The 14,796-nt window shown below is 47.7% G+C and overlaps 1 protein-coding gene across 1 annotated transcript; it reads right to left on the reverse strand.

Moving 5' to 3' along the window:
* Nucleotides 1–1,097: 1,097 nt before the first annotated feature.
* LOC100408964 (speedy protein E4-like) lies at nucleotides 1,098–10,655 on the reverse strand. Its single transcript, XM_002744398.7, has 7 exons — nucleotides 10,412–10,655; nucleotides 9,242–9,472; nucleotides 7,725–7,783; nucleotides 6,403–6,488; nucleotides 3,846–4,014; nucleotides 3,620–3,723; nucleotides 1,098–2,475 (listed from the first exon to the last, which is right to left on the reverse strand). Exons 1-6 carry the CDS (start codon nucleotides 10,518–10,520, stop codon nucleotides 3,640–3,642), a joined length of 738 nt encoding a protein of 245 aa, XP_002744444.1. The 5' UTR covers nucleotides 10,521–10,655; the 3' UTR covers nucleotides 1,098–2,475; nucleotides 3,620–3,639.
* Nucleotides 10,656–14,796: the final 4,141 nt, after the last annotated feature.

Below are 14,796 nucleotides of genomic sequence, written 5' to 3' on the forward strand. Positions count from 1 at the left end.
GCCAACATGGTGAAACCCTGACTCTACGAAAAATACAAAAATTAGCTCGGGATGGTAGTGCATGCCTGCAATTCCAGCTATTTAGGAGGCTGAGGCAGAAGAATCACTTGAACCTAGGAGGTGGAGGTTACAGTGAACAGAGATGGCACTGTAAGGGGGAGACTCCGTCTCCCCCTTCCCCAAAGAAAGTTCTTGCAACACTTGAAGCCATTAAATACAGGAAACCTGCCATGCAATTCTTTTTTAGCTTTCTTTTTTATTTTTGGAGTTGGGGCCTTGCCCTGTCACCCAGACTGAAGTGCAGTGGTGCAGCCGTAGCTCGCTGTAGCCTCAGAGGCAAGCTTAAACAATCCTCTTACCGTGCCTCCCAAAGTGCTGGAACTCCTGTTGGGATCACAGGCATGAGCCACCATGCTCAGCCACCTTTAGAGTGTTCTTGCCACCTGGTTTTCCTCTCTCAATATCTCTCCCTCATTTCCTGTTTTAAAACTCTAGCTTGGGGGCTGGGTGTGGTAGCTCCTGTTAGAATCCCAGCATTTTGAAAGTCTGAGGTGCGTAGATCACTTGAGGTCAGGAGCTCGAGATCAGCCTGGCCAATATGGTGCAACCCTATCTCCACTAAAAATACAAACATTACTCCAGCATGGTGGCATGCACCTGTAGTCCCAGCTACTCGGAAGGCTGAGGCAGAAGAATAGCTAGAACACAGGAGACTGAGGTTGCAGTGAGCTGAGATCTTGCCACTGCACTCCAGCGACAGAGTGAGATTGTGTCTCAAAACAAAACAAACAAACAAAAAACTTTAGCTTGGGATCAGCCTTCTCTTTTATTTATTTATTTTTTAATAGATGTAGATGCTATGTTGTCCAGGCTGCCCTCAAACTCCTGGGCTCCAGTGATCCTCCCACAATGACCTCCAAAAGTGCTGGGATTATACGTATGAGCACTGCACCTAGCCTTACTTTTTTTACATAAAAAATAATACAGGATTGTCTTCCAGAGCTAATAAATATGTTCAAAGAACCACAACCCCATTAAGAAAAAATGTTACTTCACAGCAAATAAGCAATCTAAGACCAACATGATCACACTCTCTCTGAAGGTGAGAAAACTTTGTCTTTATTACATTTCCCTAAGAGATGTACTGCACTGTTCTCGAGAACACACAGCTCATGTCCTCCTGTAAAACACACATCCTCCTTAAAATAACGTACAAACATGTCAATACAAGGCAAAAAATTACATCTGAACTCTCACATTTCAAAAACATACACTTAACATCAAATAAAAATGTATTTTCAAGAATTTAGGGGAACTGCCATGTAGCTATAAAGGTAATATGTTAAGTAAGTATCGTAGATAAAAACAGTGCTTCCTTTGGCACCACAGGTAATGACACCTACAAAGATTTAAAGATAAAAGATTTAGGATTAAAAGAATCCTCTCCTAAAAAGGAAAACAAAATTACATTTTTGTGTACATAACAGCTATAGCACCCATCATACAACTTTATAGGAACAACATCTAATCAAATTACCAGGATTTCCAAACTATTTAAAATAAAAGTAGTAATCATTCTATGCTCATCTTTTTCACATAAACCAATAAAATGTATAGTATATATTATACAAATTAGTATATATCGAAGACATGTTAAAAATCACAACTGAATTCTCACAATTCAGTAACAAATACTAAATAGCAAATAAAATTTTCTATTATAAGAATTTAAGGGAACTACCACACAGCTATAAATATAATAGATTACCATGTAAGTATCTTGGATAAAAAGAGCGCTCGCTTCAGAAGCACATATAATAATAGATAAAACAATTTAAAGACAATAGATTTAGGATAAAAACTCTTTCTTAAAAATGAATATTATATTTATGTAATATATAACAGCTATAACTCTCATCAAAAAACTCTACAGGGATGGCATGTTTTCAAAAGTACAACAATTTCCAAACTATTTGAAATAAGCATATTAATAATTCAATGGCCAACATTTTCCAAACAAACCAATAAAATGCATAGTACTTGTTAAGCTATCTGTTACAATCCTATGGCACTCATATTTTACAAATAATTCCGTGCCAATCTGAGCACCTGTACTGTGCCTTCAAATGCTCCTGGACTGTGGCAACCAAGTCCATAGGAAACAGAACCTCCAGGTTCCACCCCAGGGAGGCTGGAATTCAGCAATATAAAAAGGGAGGCGGAGCTGCAGGAAAAGGTGGAACCAGAAACACCCCTGGTTTCTCACTGTCCTCCACAGAGGCTTAGAAGTACCCCCACCCACCCCCGCTCCTAGGAGGACAGCGTGATCACTCTATTCATCTCCTTCTAGAACAGTCCAGGTTCTTCTAGTTGATCTGCACAAATGGCTGCTCTCGTCCTTAATGGTGTCTGCCACTAGCATTGGAGTAAACTTGCTGCTGAAAATCCACATCTCCCCTGGCTGGGCCTGGTGCTCTGGAAGTGAGAGAGAGATGATGTTACACTTCAAGGAGGCCATTCTCTAGACAGGAGGTTATTCACATCCCATGTCAGTTTTAACTAGAATTCAGAGCAATTGATCAATCCAATTTTATCTCCTGTCCTTCATTCTCTACCCTGCTTCTGAACCATCGTGTTCAATTGTGATATTGACACCTCGGTGACCCTGACTCCAAAACTCACTGAATACACCCACGGTCAGCCCCAGTGATCTGCTTCAGAGCAAGGACTTTGGGTGGGTCTGCCTGGGGAGTAGAGCACCCTCAGAGAATGTGGCTTTGGACTTTATGACACCTGGGACCTTTTGTGTCCCTTAAGATGACTGTAACCATGCTAGCTATGTTTCTAATGTGACAACATCACAAACCACCAGTCCAGAGCCTAATCCATAATCTTGCTTCCTAATGGTTAAGGCTCATGCTGAGTCCTCAGCGTGATTAGCTGCACAAGATGTAAATCAAATCTTCACTGAATCCTCCACCTGCATCGGTAACTCAAGTGCTTCAATCACAATGAACCTCCGGAACTCAGTATTTATGATGATTTTTGAGACATGGTCTCACACTGTTGACCAGGATAGAGTGCAGTGGCAAAATCAGCGCTCCCTGAAGCTCCAAACTCCCAGGCTCCAGAGATCCTCCCTCCTCAGCCTCCTGAGTAATAATGAATAGAGATGCCTCCCACATTGCCCAGATAATTTTTTTTTTGAGACAAAGTCTCACTTTATCACCAGGCTGGAGTGCAGTGATGCCATCTTGGCTCACTGCAACTTCCGTTTTCCAGTTTCAAGCAATTCTCCTGCCTCAGCCTCCTGAGTAGCTGGGACAACAGGCAAGCACCACCACGCCTGGCTAGTTTTTTTGTACTTTTAGTAGAGACGGGGTTTCTCTCTGCTGTTGGCCAGGATGATCTCGATCTCTTGGCCTCGTGATCCCCCTGCCTCGGCCTCCCAAAGTGCTGGGATTACAGGCATGAGCCACCGCCTGTAATTTTTGTATTTTTGTGGAGAGGGGATCTCGCCATGTAGCCCAGGCTTGAAGCTGGATCAAGCAATTGGGTTCCTCGGATTTCCTAAATAGACCACAATATTCTGCCTTTATCCTGGAGGATGCAGATGTACCTTCCCTCAGGCCGATGACCTCAGGCCTCCACGGTCCCTGGAGCACTAGGAAGGAGGGTGCGATCTCGAGTCCACACCCAGTGCTCTGGGTCATAAGCCTGGATCTGAAAAAACAAATACCCCTTGAGAAGATGGGGACTCCCCAGGATACCCCTCCCTCCCCTCATCCAGCCTCCAACCCACCTGATTCCTTCCCACCTCCTCCACCTCTTTATGCTCCACTCACCTCCTCCAACTCCTCCCGGGAAACCCAAGTTCTCCAGCGCATGGAACAAATGAACTGGAGTCGAAGCTTGTGGAACAAGGGTCGCTGGGAGTGGTTCTTCCCGTACAGGAAGTAGAACATGTCTTGTTTGGGGGCCTGGTTATCCTCCTCCATGTCATTGGCCAGGTAGCTGGGGGCAGAAATCAGGTTGCTGCTCAGGGGCACCACCAGGAGAGACCTCTGAGGTCAGCTTTCCAGAGAGGAGGGCAGGGCACCGTCCTCAGCTCAGGACTGGCACTCACCCTGCAGAGAGCCATTCCTTACTCAGGAGGGTCTTTCTGGACAGATCACCTTCAGGGTGGAGACAAAAACCCAACTGGTAGCCGACAGTGGTGGCTCAAGCCTGGAATCCCAGCACTTTGGGAGGCCGAGACAGGAGGATTGCTTGAGGCCAGGAGTTTGAGACAAGCCTGGACAACATAGCAAGACCCTTGTCTCTATTAAAAATATTAAAAAACTGGCCTGGCATGGGGGCTCATGCCTGGAATCCCAGCACATTGGGAGGCTGAAGCGTGTGGATGGCTTGAGGCCAGGGTTTGAGACCAGCCTGGTTAATATGGTGAAACCCCATCTCTAGTAAAAATCAAAATCAGCCTGGTGCAGTGGCACAAGGCTTAGTTCTAGCTACTCAAGAGGTTGAGGCACAAGAATGGCCTGAACCCAGGAGGCAGAGATTGCAGTGAGCCGAGATCAGGCCACTGCATTCCAGCCTGGGAGACAGAGCAAGACTCTGTCTCAATAAATAAATCAATAGGCCATGTGCAGTGGCTCACGCCTGTAATCCCCACACTTTGGAGAGCCAAGGCAGGCAGATCACAAGGTCAGGCGATTGAGACCATTCTGTTTAACATGGTGAAACTCCATCTCTACTAAAAATACAAAAAATTAGCCGGGTATGGCGGCGTGTGCCTGTAGTCCCAGCTACTCTGGAGGCTGGGCAGGAGAATTGCTTGAACTGGGGAGACAGAGGTTGCAATGAACCGAGATCATGCCATTCCCCTCCAGCCTGGGCAACAGAGCTAGACTTCATTTCAAAAATATTTTTTTAATAAATTCAACAAATGAATAAATAAATAACTGCCCAGGTTTGGTGGCACAGCCCTGTAGTCTGAGCTAATCAGGAGGCTGAGGTGGGAGGATGGCTTGAGCCCAGGATATGGAGGCTGCAGTGAGCTATGATCTCACCACTGCACCCCAGCTTGGGGGACACAGCAAGTCTCTGTCTCAAAAAATAATAATAATAAAAAAATAGGATACATTGACATTTTGCCAAACCCTGCCTTCTACAAGCATCTAGTCTAATGGGACTGAGAGAAATCAGGACAGATCACCTAATCCCAATGCCATATTATAATAGGATGTAACTGGAGCACTGTGGGCGTGCAGAGGTGAGAAGATGAGGGCAGGCACCACAGAGACCGTGGGGTGAACTGACTTCAAGGAATGGGTCATTCTCTTCAAAACCACATGTGTGCAGGACCCAAGACGGAAAACACAAATGCAAAGTTGAGCGGCGGACATTTGGAAGGAGCAGTGAAACTGAGCCAGGAAACACCGAGAGGATGAGCCGGTTTGGCTGCAGAGAGATTGCAGAGAGGCTGGAATTGGCACTGTGGACCTGGCCTCGATTTAGAAAGACATCAGCCAAGGAAGCTGTTCAGGTGGGCAGTGGGGGCGTCGGACCTGTGCTTTCAAGAGATGTTCAGGCTGCACTAGGAAGCCCCCTGGCTTGGGGAGAGGCTCCAGGAGGCCCCAGCAGGGAGCACCTGACAGTGGATTTGAGTGATGTGAGGGGACCTGAACTGTGGCCTCTGTCATGGGAACGCAGAGGAGGACGATGAACAATTGCATTTGGGGTTGATGTGTGAAGGAGAAAAACAGAAGAACCAGAAATGGCTGGTGCTGGGGGAGCCTCATGTCCACTCTTTTCCCTCTTCCCTTAGGAGGGGATTATGCTTCCTTTTGCTTTATTCTTTTATTTGTAAACTGGCTTTTCAGTTTTTTGTTTTTTTGTTTGTTTGTTTGTTTTTGAGAAAAAGTCTCAGTCTGTCACCTAGGCTGTAGTGCAGTGGCTCAATCTTAGCTTACTGAAACCTCCGCCTCCTGGGTTGAAGCCATTCTCTTGCCTCAGCCTCCCTAGTAGCTGGGATTACAGGTGCACACCACCATGCGTGGCTAATTTTTGTATTTTTTAAGTAGAGACAGAGTTTCACCATGTTGGCCAGGCTGGTCTTGATCTCCTGACCTCAGGTGATTTTCCCACCTTGGCCTCCCAAAGTGCTGGGATTACAGGCGTGAGCCACCTCACCCAGCCCGAGTTTGTTTTTAGGTGGAACAGTCTAAGAACACCTTTAGTATAATAGTATAATAACTATAACGCATAGTATAATCCTGTCTTTTTTATACACAGAGTAAAGAGGACAAATAGGTGAAAGAATAAATGAAAGTTTCGAATCCCACTTCCCCTGCTGTCCCAGGGTGTTGGATATTGATGGATAGGAGGAAGCAAACCACTCACAGAGCCAGGAAGAAATGAATGCGTCGGTATTGCCAGGAGAAGAGGCCGGCGCGGCTAAAATACGCTATGACCATTGCCAGGAGGTACTGATGGAGAGAAAGGAACAAAGAGAGGGAGGGGTCACATCTTGGAAGAGGAAGATCATGGAGATGAGGGAATGGGAGACTGGGGAGGGGTTGCCCATCAGAGAAGGGACCTCAGTGTTGGGGTGACTGTGCTTATTTGGAAACTGCGGGGTTGAGGGCTATTGCAAATCCAAGAAGCTAGAGGAAGGGATGTTGGTGGTGCTCCCAGGATGGTGAGCTCTGATGGGATCTTTGAAGGGAGATGTCCAGGTTGCCTGGTGTCAGGAGGGTCTTTGTGTGCCAGGCAGAGAACTGTCCCAAAGAGCTGAGAGTAGAGGGGCCAGGAGCTTCAGGGCTGCAGCTAGACTGTGGCCCAAGGCTCAGATCTCAAAGGACCTGCAGGAGAGGCAAGGGCCACTCATTCACTCTGCAAGAGACCAGCAGAGTCCCCAGGGAGATGCTGACAAATCATAAAAAGACCAAGAATAGCCAGGAGTAATGGCTCAAGCCTGTGACCCCAGTACTTTGAGAGGCCGAGACAGGAGGATCATGTGAGCCCAACAGTTCAAGAACAACCTGGGCAACACAGTGAGATCCTGTTTCTACAAAAATTAGTCGAGCATGGTGGCATGTGCCTGTAGTCCTAGCTACTCAGGAGACTTTGGCAGGAGGATTGCTTGAGCTCAGGAATTAGAGGTTGCAGCAAGTTATGATCATGCCACTGCACCCTATTCTGGGGAGCAGAGCTAGACTGTTCCTCAAAAAAAAAAAAAAAAATAAGGCGGGCACTAAGACTCAAGACCATGGGAGCTGGCCTGGCACAGTGGCTTGTCTATAATCCCTGCACTTTGGGAAGCCAAGGATGGTGGATTACCTGAGGTCAGGGATTGAAGACCAGCCTGGCCAACATGGCAAAACCCTGTCTCTATTAAAAACACAAAAATTAGCCAGGCATGGTGGTGCACACCTGTAATCCCAGCTACTTGGGAGGCTGAGGCAGGAGAATTGCTTGAACCTGGGAGGTTGAGGCTGCAGTGAGCCAAGATCATGATACTGCCCTCAGCCTGGGCAACAGAGTGAGACCCTGTCTCAGAAAACAAACAAACAAACAAAAAAAGAACAAAAACCCTAAAGACTGGGAGCATCAGGTGGGAGATGGTGGAGGGAGAGAGGAGTGGGACTGTGCATGTGGAAGCTGCACCCTCCCCCAGGCTGTGTGTTGGAGCAGGAACACAGTTCCCTGGAGAACGACCTTACCTTGTCCGATAACCTCAGATCTTTGTCCCAGGCCAGGAATTTTTTAACAACAGGATCCTCTGTGATTAAAGAGCAGACGCTAGCATGAGAAGTGGAACAGAGTTTCCGTGGGAGCAACAGGGCAGCAAGGAGAACTGTGCCTCCCTGGGGACAGTCTCAGGATTGTGGCCACAGGTAAGGTGGATGGATAGGAGAGAATGACTTTCACTGGTTAAGGGAGAGAGGCTCCCACTCTGAGACTGCCCTGAGAAGAGGTTGAAGGAGGCCCTGGGTGTGTGAATCTATAGGATGTAGAGCTGGGAAGAAGCCTGGATGCCCTCCCCGCAGACATGCAGGGACCACTGCAGAGTCACAAAGTCATTCCCATCATTTTATCGTGAGACAGTCACATCAGGGTGTGACCATGGCCTTGTTACCCCCTCTACAGATGGAGACAGTTAGGGTTAGAAAAGTCAGCACGAGGCCGGGCGTGGTGACTCACATCTATAATCCCAGCACTTTGGGAGGCCGAGGCGGGCGGATCACAAAGTCAGGAGTTCGAGACCAGCCTGGCCAACATGGTGAAACCCCTTCTCTACTAAGGATACAAAAAATTAGCCAAGAGTGGTGTCATGTGCCTGTAATCCCAGCTACTCAGGAGGCTGAGGCAGGATAATTATTGAACTCGGGAGGCAGAGGTTACAGTGAGTCCACATTGTGCCAGGCACCCCAGCCTGGGTGACAGAGCCAGACTCTGTCTCAAAAGAAAAAAAAAGTCAGGAAGAGACATTAAGTTTCAGAAGGCACAGCTGAAACTGCTTTGTTTTCTGATTTTGTTTTTCTTTATTTTATTTCTATTTATTTATTGGAGACAGAGTCTTGTTCTGTCACCGAGGCTGAAAAGCAGTGGCACAATCTCAGTTCACTTGCAACCTCCGCCTCCCAGGTTCAAGCGATTCTCCTGTCTCAGCCTCTGGAGTAGCTGGGATTATAGACGTGTGTCACCACATCTGGCTAATTTTTATATTTTTAGTAGAGACAGGGTTTTGCTATATTGGTCAGGCTGGTCTCAAACTCCTGACTTCAGGTGATCCACCTGCCTCAGCCTCCCAAAGTGCTGGGATTACAAGCATGAGCTACTGTGCCCGGCCTTTGTTTTTCTTCTGAGACAGGGTTTTGCTCTGTCACCCGAGCTGGAGTGCAATGGTCATAACTCACCACAGCCACAAAATCCTGAGTTCAAACGATCCTCTTGCCTCAGCATCATAATGTGCTGAGATCTCAGGCATGAGCCACTGCAACTGGCCTGAAACCCAGCTTTCTTATCCCAGTCACAGACCTTTATCAAGTCCAGCCAAAACCTCGATTGCCTCCTAAACGTCCCTCCTGAGTGATCACTTCTGAGTCCTCCCGAATGCAGAGCTCACCCACTGGGGTTGGGTGGGGGAGACATATTTCTCCCATGGAAAAAGTATAGTTACGGGAAGTTTCTTCTTTTTAAAAGAACGGGATTGGAGGTGCTCTCTGGGGTGTCCTACCGAGCAGCCTGTTGAAGGCCTCGTGGTGTTCAGGGAGCACGGGTGACACTCGCCGCCGCTTCAGCTTCATTTTGAGGCCGTGGAGAGACTCCACCACCCAGGTCTCCTCAGGCTCAGGGTCGTGCGACTTCTCTGGCTCCTCCTCCGGCTCCTCCTCAGATTCGTCTGACCACTCCCTCTTCCTTTTCCAACAAAGGGACCTACGTGGGGGGCTGATATCTACCCAAGGGACTGAGTAAAGCAAGCCATCATGTAACGCTTCTACAATTGATCACCTTAGACCCCAACTCAAAACCCCAAACCGCTCTCCACCCTCCCCGGCCTCGCAGACTGTCTGCTTCTGCACGTCTTTCTCCTTTGCGGAACCCAACGTGCCTCTCCTTCTCCTCCCCATTCTTCCATCGCTCTGTCCTCAGAAGGTGTCCTCATTTCCTCATTTCCTTCCCTGGTCCCTGGCTCTGTGTGTCCCCCACTTCCCCCAGCCTTTTCTTTTTTAACAGTATCTTGCTTTGTCGCCCAGGCTGGAGTGTAGTGGTATGATCTTGCTCACTGCAACCTCCATCTCCCGGGTTCCAGTGATTCTCCTGCCTCAGCCTCCCAAGTAGCTGGGATTATAGGTGCCTGCCATAATGCCCAGCTAATTTTTGTATTTTTGGTAGAGACGGGCGTTTCACCATGTTGGCCAGGCTGGTCTCAAACTCCTGGTCTCAAGTGATCTGCCTGCCTCAGCCTCCCAAAGTGCTGGGATTATAGGTGTGAGCCACCGCTCCTGGCCTGAGTCCCTCCTTTCTTTCCACACATTCTCCTCAAGTGCTCTTTTTTTTTTTTTTTTTGAGACAAGGTCTCACTCTCTCACCCAGACTGGAGTGCAGTGGCACGATCTTGGCTCACTGCAACCTTCACCTCCCAGGCTCAAGTGATTCTCCTGCCTCAGCCTCCCAAGTAGTTGAGATTATAGGCACGTACCACTACTGCCCAGCTAATTTTGTATTTTTCGTAGAGATAGGGTTTCACCAAATTGGGCAGGCTGATCTCAAACTTCTGACCTTGGATGATTTGCCCGCCTCGGCCTCCTAAAGTTCGGGGATTAGAGGCATGAGCCACTGTCACAGCCCCCTTCCTTCTTCTTAGTCAATCCTCTCCCAACTCTTCTTCCTCTAGTCCCCTCACCTGATGGTTCTGGCACTTCATCATCCAAAATCTCTGGGAGGGAGTATCCCGAGGTGCTAGGCTGGGGGCTCTGGTACTCATCCTGGGGATGTGGTTGAGGGCTGGCCATGATCTCTGCCACACTCTGTTCCCTCCCACAGAACCTAGTCCCTGTTCTGTCCAAAGCCTTCTTCCAGACTCTATAGGACCCAGAAGAGTGCGTTCTCTCAAGTCTGGGGAGAAGTCAGGAGTGGAGAACAGCTCTGAGAAGTTGCTGTTATCCACCTGAGCTCCTGAGTAACCATGGAATCCCGTCCTTCCAATCAGGGAGCTTGGAATCTCTGATGTCATTGGTCGTGCCAACCTGGCAACTAGTTTGAAGAAAAACACGTGTAACTGACAGGCTGGTCTCCTGTCCTAGAGATCCGGGGTGAACGGTGTCTCCTGCCACTGTCCCAACCTCAGACCATTGTCCAAAAGCATCTTCAGGGTCTCTGCATCCCTCTCTTCCCTGTCCCAGCAGAGGCTGCGTCCTCTCCACTCAAAGTTTAAAGTGTGTTAGGGTCTCCTTTGTACATGCCCATTTCAGAGTCCAGTCTGGTGGGAGAGGGAGCAGGGTGGCAAAGAAAAGTAGGGTACGCAGAAATGATGAAACCTTACAAGAGTGAGATTAGGATGTACAAGAGATCCGAGGTACATTGACTTGATGAAAAAGTTACCTCAAAGCACTCAATTTGGCAAAGCTTTTCTGCTGAATGTTTACTGACATACACTGTCCGAGATTCTATACTGGGGTACACACGTCCTCTGCCCTAAGGCATCTTCAAGTCCAAGAGACATTTTGAGGACTGCAAATCATAGGAAACTGTCCATGAGCTCACATGTATTTCCAACGGTGTTCCCAGTTTCAGGGAGTCCATGGATCACCTAAAGCCAGCCCCTCCAGTTCAGCTAAGAAACTCTAGTCCATATATCAAGTTTCATATCATATGTATTGCTCTTAACTCAGAAATTTCCCTACCATTCATGTATCTTTGAATAAAATATCAAATGTACAAAAATGTACAAAAAGACTAAGTTGAAAAATCTCAGCTGTGCACAGTGGCTCATGTTTGTAATCCCAGCACTTTGGGTGGCCAAAGGAGGAAGATTGCTTGAGGCCAGGAGTTCAAGACCAGTGTGGGCAACATAGCAAGATCCCATCTCTAACCCAAACCAATCCAAAGTAGCCAGGTGTGGTGGCTTGCACCTGTGTTCCAACTACTTGGGAGACTGAGGCAGAAGGATCGCTTGAGCCCAGGAGTTAGAGGCTGCAGTGAGCTATGATTGTGCCACTGCACTCCAGCTTGTGCAACACAGTGAGACTTTGTGTCAAAAAAAAAATTTTTTTTAATGAAAAATAAAACAGTTGCATGACATTCAGAGGCCATCCAAAGAGCCTGTGAGTTCCAGCTGGGCACAGTGGCTCATGCCTGTAATCCCAGCACTTTGGGAGGCCAAAGCAGGTGGATCACCTGAGGTCAGGAGTTCGAGACCAGCCCGGTCAACATGGTGAAACCCCATCTCTACTAAAAATATAAAAAATTAGCCAGGCATGGTGCTGGGTGCCTGTAATCCCAGCTACTCAGGAGGCTGAGGCAGGAAAATCACTTGAACTTGGGAGGCTAAGGTTGCCGTGAGCCAAGGTCACACCATTGCACTACAGCCTGGGCAACAAGAGCGAAACTGTGTCTCAAAACAAAAACAAAAACAAAGAACTTGTGTTGAGCTCCCACACAACTTCCTAACAGGCTCTGACTCTTCAAGGAGTCTCTCGCTCATGGGAACTACACAAACTGAATGAGGAAGCAGATCCCATTGCTGTGGAAGTCCTATTTTAGGAAGCTCTGCTTTTCTGGAGTTAAAATTTGCATTCATGTTGCTTTCAACTGTCAGAGCTGGTTGGGTCCTTCTACAACAAAACAGTTTACTCTCTCTCTCTCCTAGTTAGCAGGCTTTCAAATATTAGATCAGTGTTCTGACCCCGTTAAAATTTCTCTTTTGTGGAATGAAAAGCTCTGATTTAACCCGCCTTTAAGCCTGGTTTGCGTATTCCTCTCTCTTCTAGCCACCTTGTTTAGACACACTACACTGGGCAGTGCCCCCCCCTTTTTTTTTTTTTGAGACAGTCTTGTTCTGTTGCTGAGGCTGGAGCACAGTGGCATGATCCTGGCTCACTGCAACCTCCACCTCTCGGGTTCAAGTAATTCTCCTGTCTCAGCCTCTTGAGTAGCTGGGATTATGGGCACATGTCATCACACCCAGCTAAATTTTATATTTTTAGTAGAGATGGGATTTCAGTATGTGGGTCAGGCTGGTCTCGAACTCCTTGTTCTTGTGATCTTGTGATCCACCCGCTTCAGCCTCCCAAAGTGTTGGGATTACAGGCGTGAGCCACTGTACCCAGCTGGCCATGCCTGTCTTAAATGATGTTGATACATTGTTTAAAAATGGGTTAAATAGGGTGGGCACGGTAGCTCATGCCTGTAATCCCAATACTTTGGGAAGCTGAGGCAGATGCATCACCAGAGGTCATGCGTTCAAGGCCAGCCTGGCCAACATGGTGAAACCCATCTCTACTAAAAAAAAAAAAAAAAAAAAAAAATTAGCTGGGCATGGGGTTATGGGGTTGACATGTATAATCCTAGCTACTTGGGAGGCTGAGGCAGAAAAATTGCTTGGATCTGGCAGGCGGAGGTTGTGGTGAGCCAAGATCACGTGACTGCACTACAGCCTGGGTGACAGAGCGAGACTCCATCTCAAAAAAGAAAAAAACAAAAAAAATGCTAAACAGCCCAGGTTTGGTCTGATATGTTCAGAAAAAAGCAAAACACTCACCTCTCGCCTTTTGTTTTCCCGCAATGATGCAGTTTAATGCAACAATGGCTATAGGTACGCTGCAGAAATATCACTCAGGTGAAACAGAAGGGCTTTCCTGGCCGGACGCAGTGGCTCATGCCTGTAATCTTGACACTTTGGTTGGCCGAGGTGGGAGGATTTCTTGAGGTCAGAAGTTCGAGGCTCTAGCGAGCTGTGATCCCACCACCACATTCCAGATGGGGCATCAGAGTGAGGCCTGTCTCTAAAAAAACCCTTCACCCCCGGAAAAAAGGGATTTGCAAATACCAGCCTTTCAGCGTAAGGATCACATGGAGAAACACTAAGATACAGATGCTGAGATCCAGCCCCACTGATTCTAATTCAAAAAACTGCGGTGGGGCCTGGTTTAACTTCATCGTTGGAATCCATTAAGATTTAGAACTCTGTGGGATGGAGAGTGCAAGAGAGATCCTACAGAAAGCAAAATCACCCTGGACTGAAATGAGCAGAGGTTTTTTGAGAGTGGTGAAATATGATCTGGGCCTCATGGGGGAGGGCTGTGGCCAGGCCTTGAGTCCTTGGCTCAGTGGGACTTCTGAAACAGCCTCCAAGCCACGCCCCCGCTTCCTTTGCTGGTGGATGATCCTCCCTCCAGCGGCCTTGGTGCTGATGGAAATAAGTCAACCTGCTGGGGAAGCTCGGCCCAGCAGCCTCCCACACCTGGCCGGCAGCTGCAGTTCTCTGCAGAGTCATGGCTTCTGTACCTTGAAGAAAACTTCCCCTTCTGGGACCCAGACAGCCAGTGAACCCTTAGGAAAAAAGGAATGAAGTTACAGAAGAAAACTCTGTGATGGGGAGATGGAGAACAGGCTCTTTGTTTTTGTTATTTATTTATTTATTTATTCATTTTTTGAGATGGAGTTTCACTCTTGTTGCCCAGGATGGAGTACAGTGGCGTGATATCGGCTCACTGCAACCTCCACCTCCAGGGTTCAAGCGATTCTCCTGACTCAGCCTCCCGAGTAGCTGGGATTACAAGCATGTGCCACATGCCCAGCTAATTTTTGTATTTTTAGTAGAGACAGGGTTTCAGCATGTTGGCCAGGATAAAATGTTTGTATTTTTATAGTAGAGGTGAAGTTTTGTTATGTTGTCCATCCTGGTCTTGAAGACCTGACTTCTAATGATCCACCTGTCTTTGCCTCACAAAGTGCTGGGTTTACTTACAGCCTTGAGCCACCTCACCCGGCCTTTTTTTTTTTTTTTTTAAGAGATGGGGTTTCACCATGTTGGCCAGACTGATCCTGAACTCCTGACTTCAGGTGGTCCACCCACCTCGGCCTCCCAAAGTGCTGGGATTACAGGTGTGAGCCACCACACCCGGCCTGTTTTTGTTTTTTAGAGACAAGGTCTCTGTTGCCCTGGCTGGGATGCATTGTACAATCAGCTCTCTGTCACCTCCTGGGTTCAAGCAATCCTCTCCTCTCAGCCTCCCAAGTAGCTGAGACTACAGGTGCATGCCTGTAGTAGATAGAGGGTCTTGCTGT

This window comes from Callithrix jacchus, chromosome 2 (genome assembly GCF_049354715.1).
Source record: "Callithrix jacchus isolate 240 chromosome 2, calJac240_pri, whole genome shotgun sequence".
Taxonomy (NCBI): domain Eukaryota; kingdom Metazoa; phylum Chordata; class Mammalia; order Primates; family Cebidae; genus Callithrix; species Callithrix jacchus.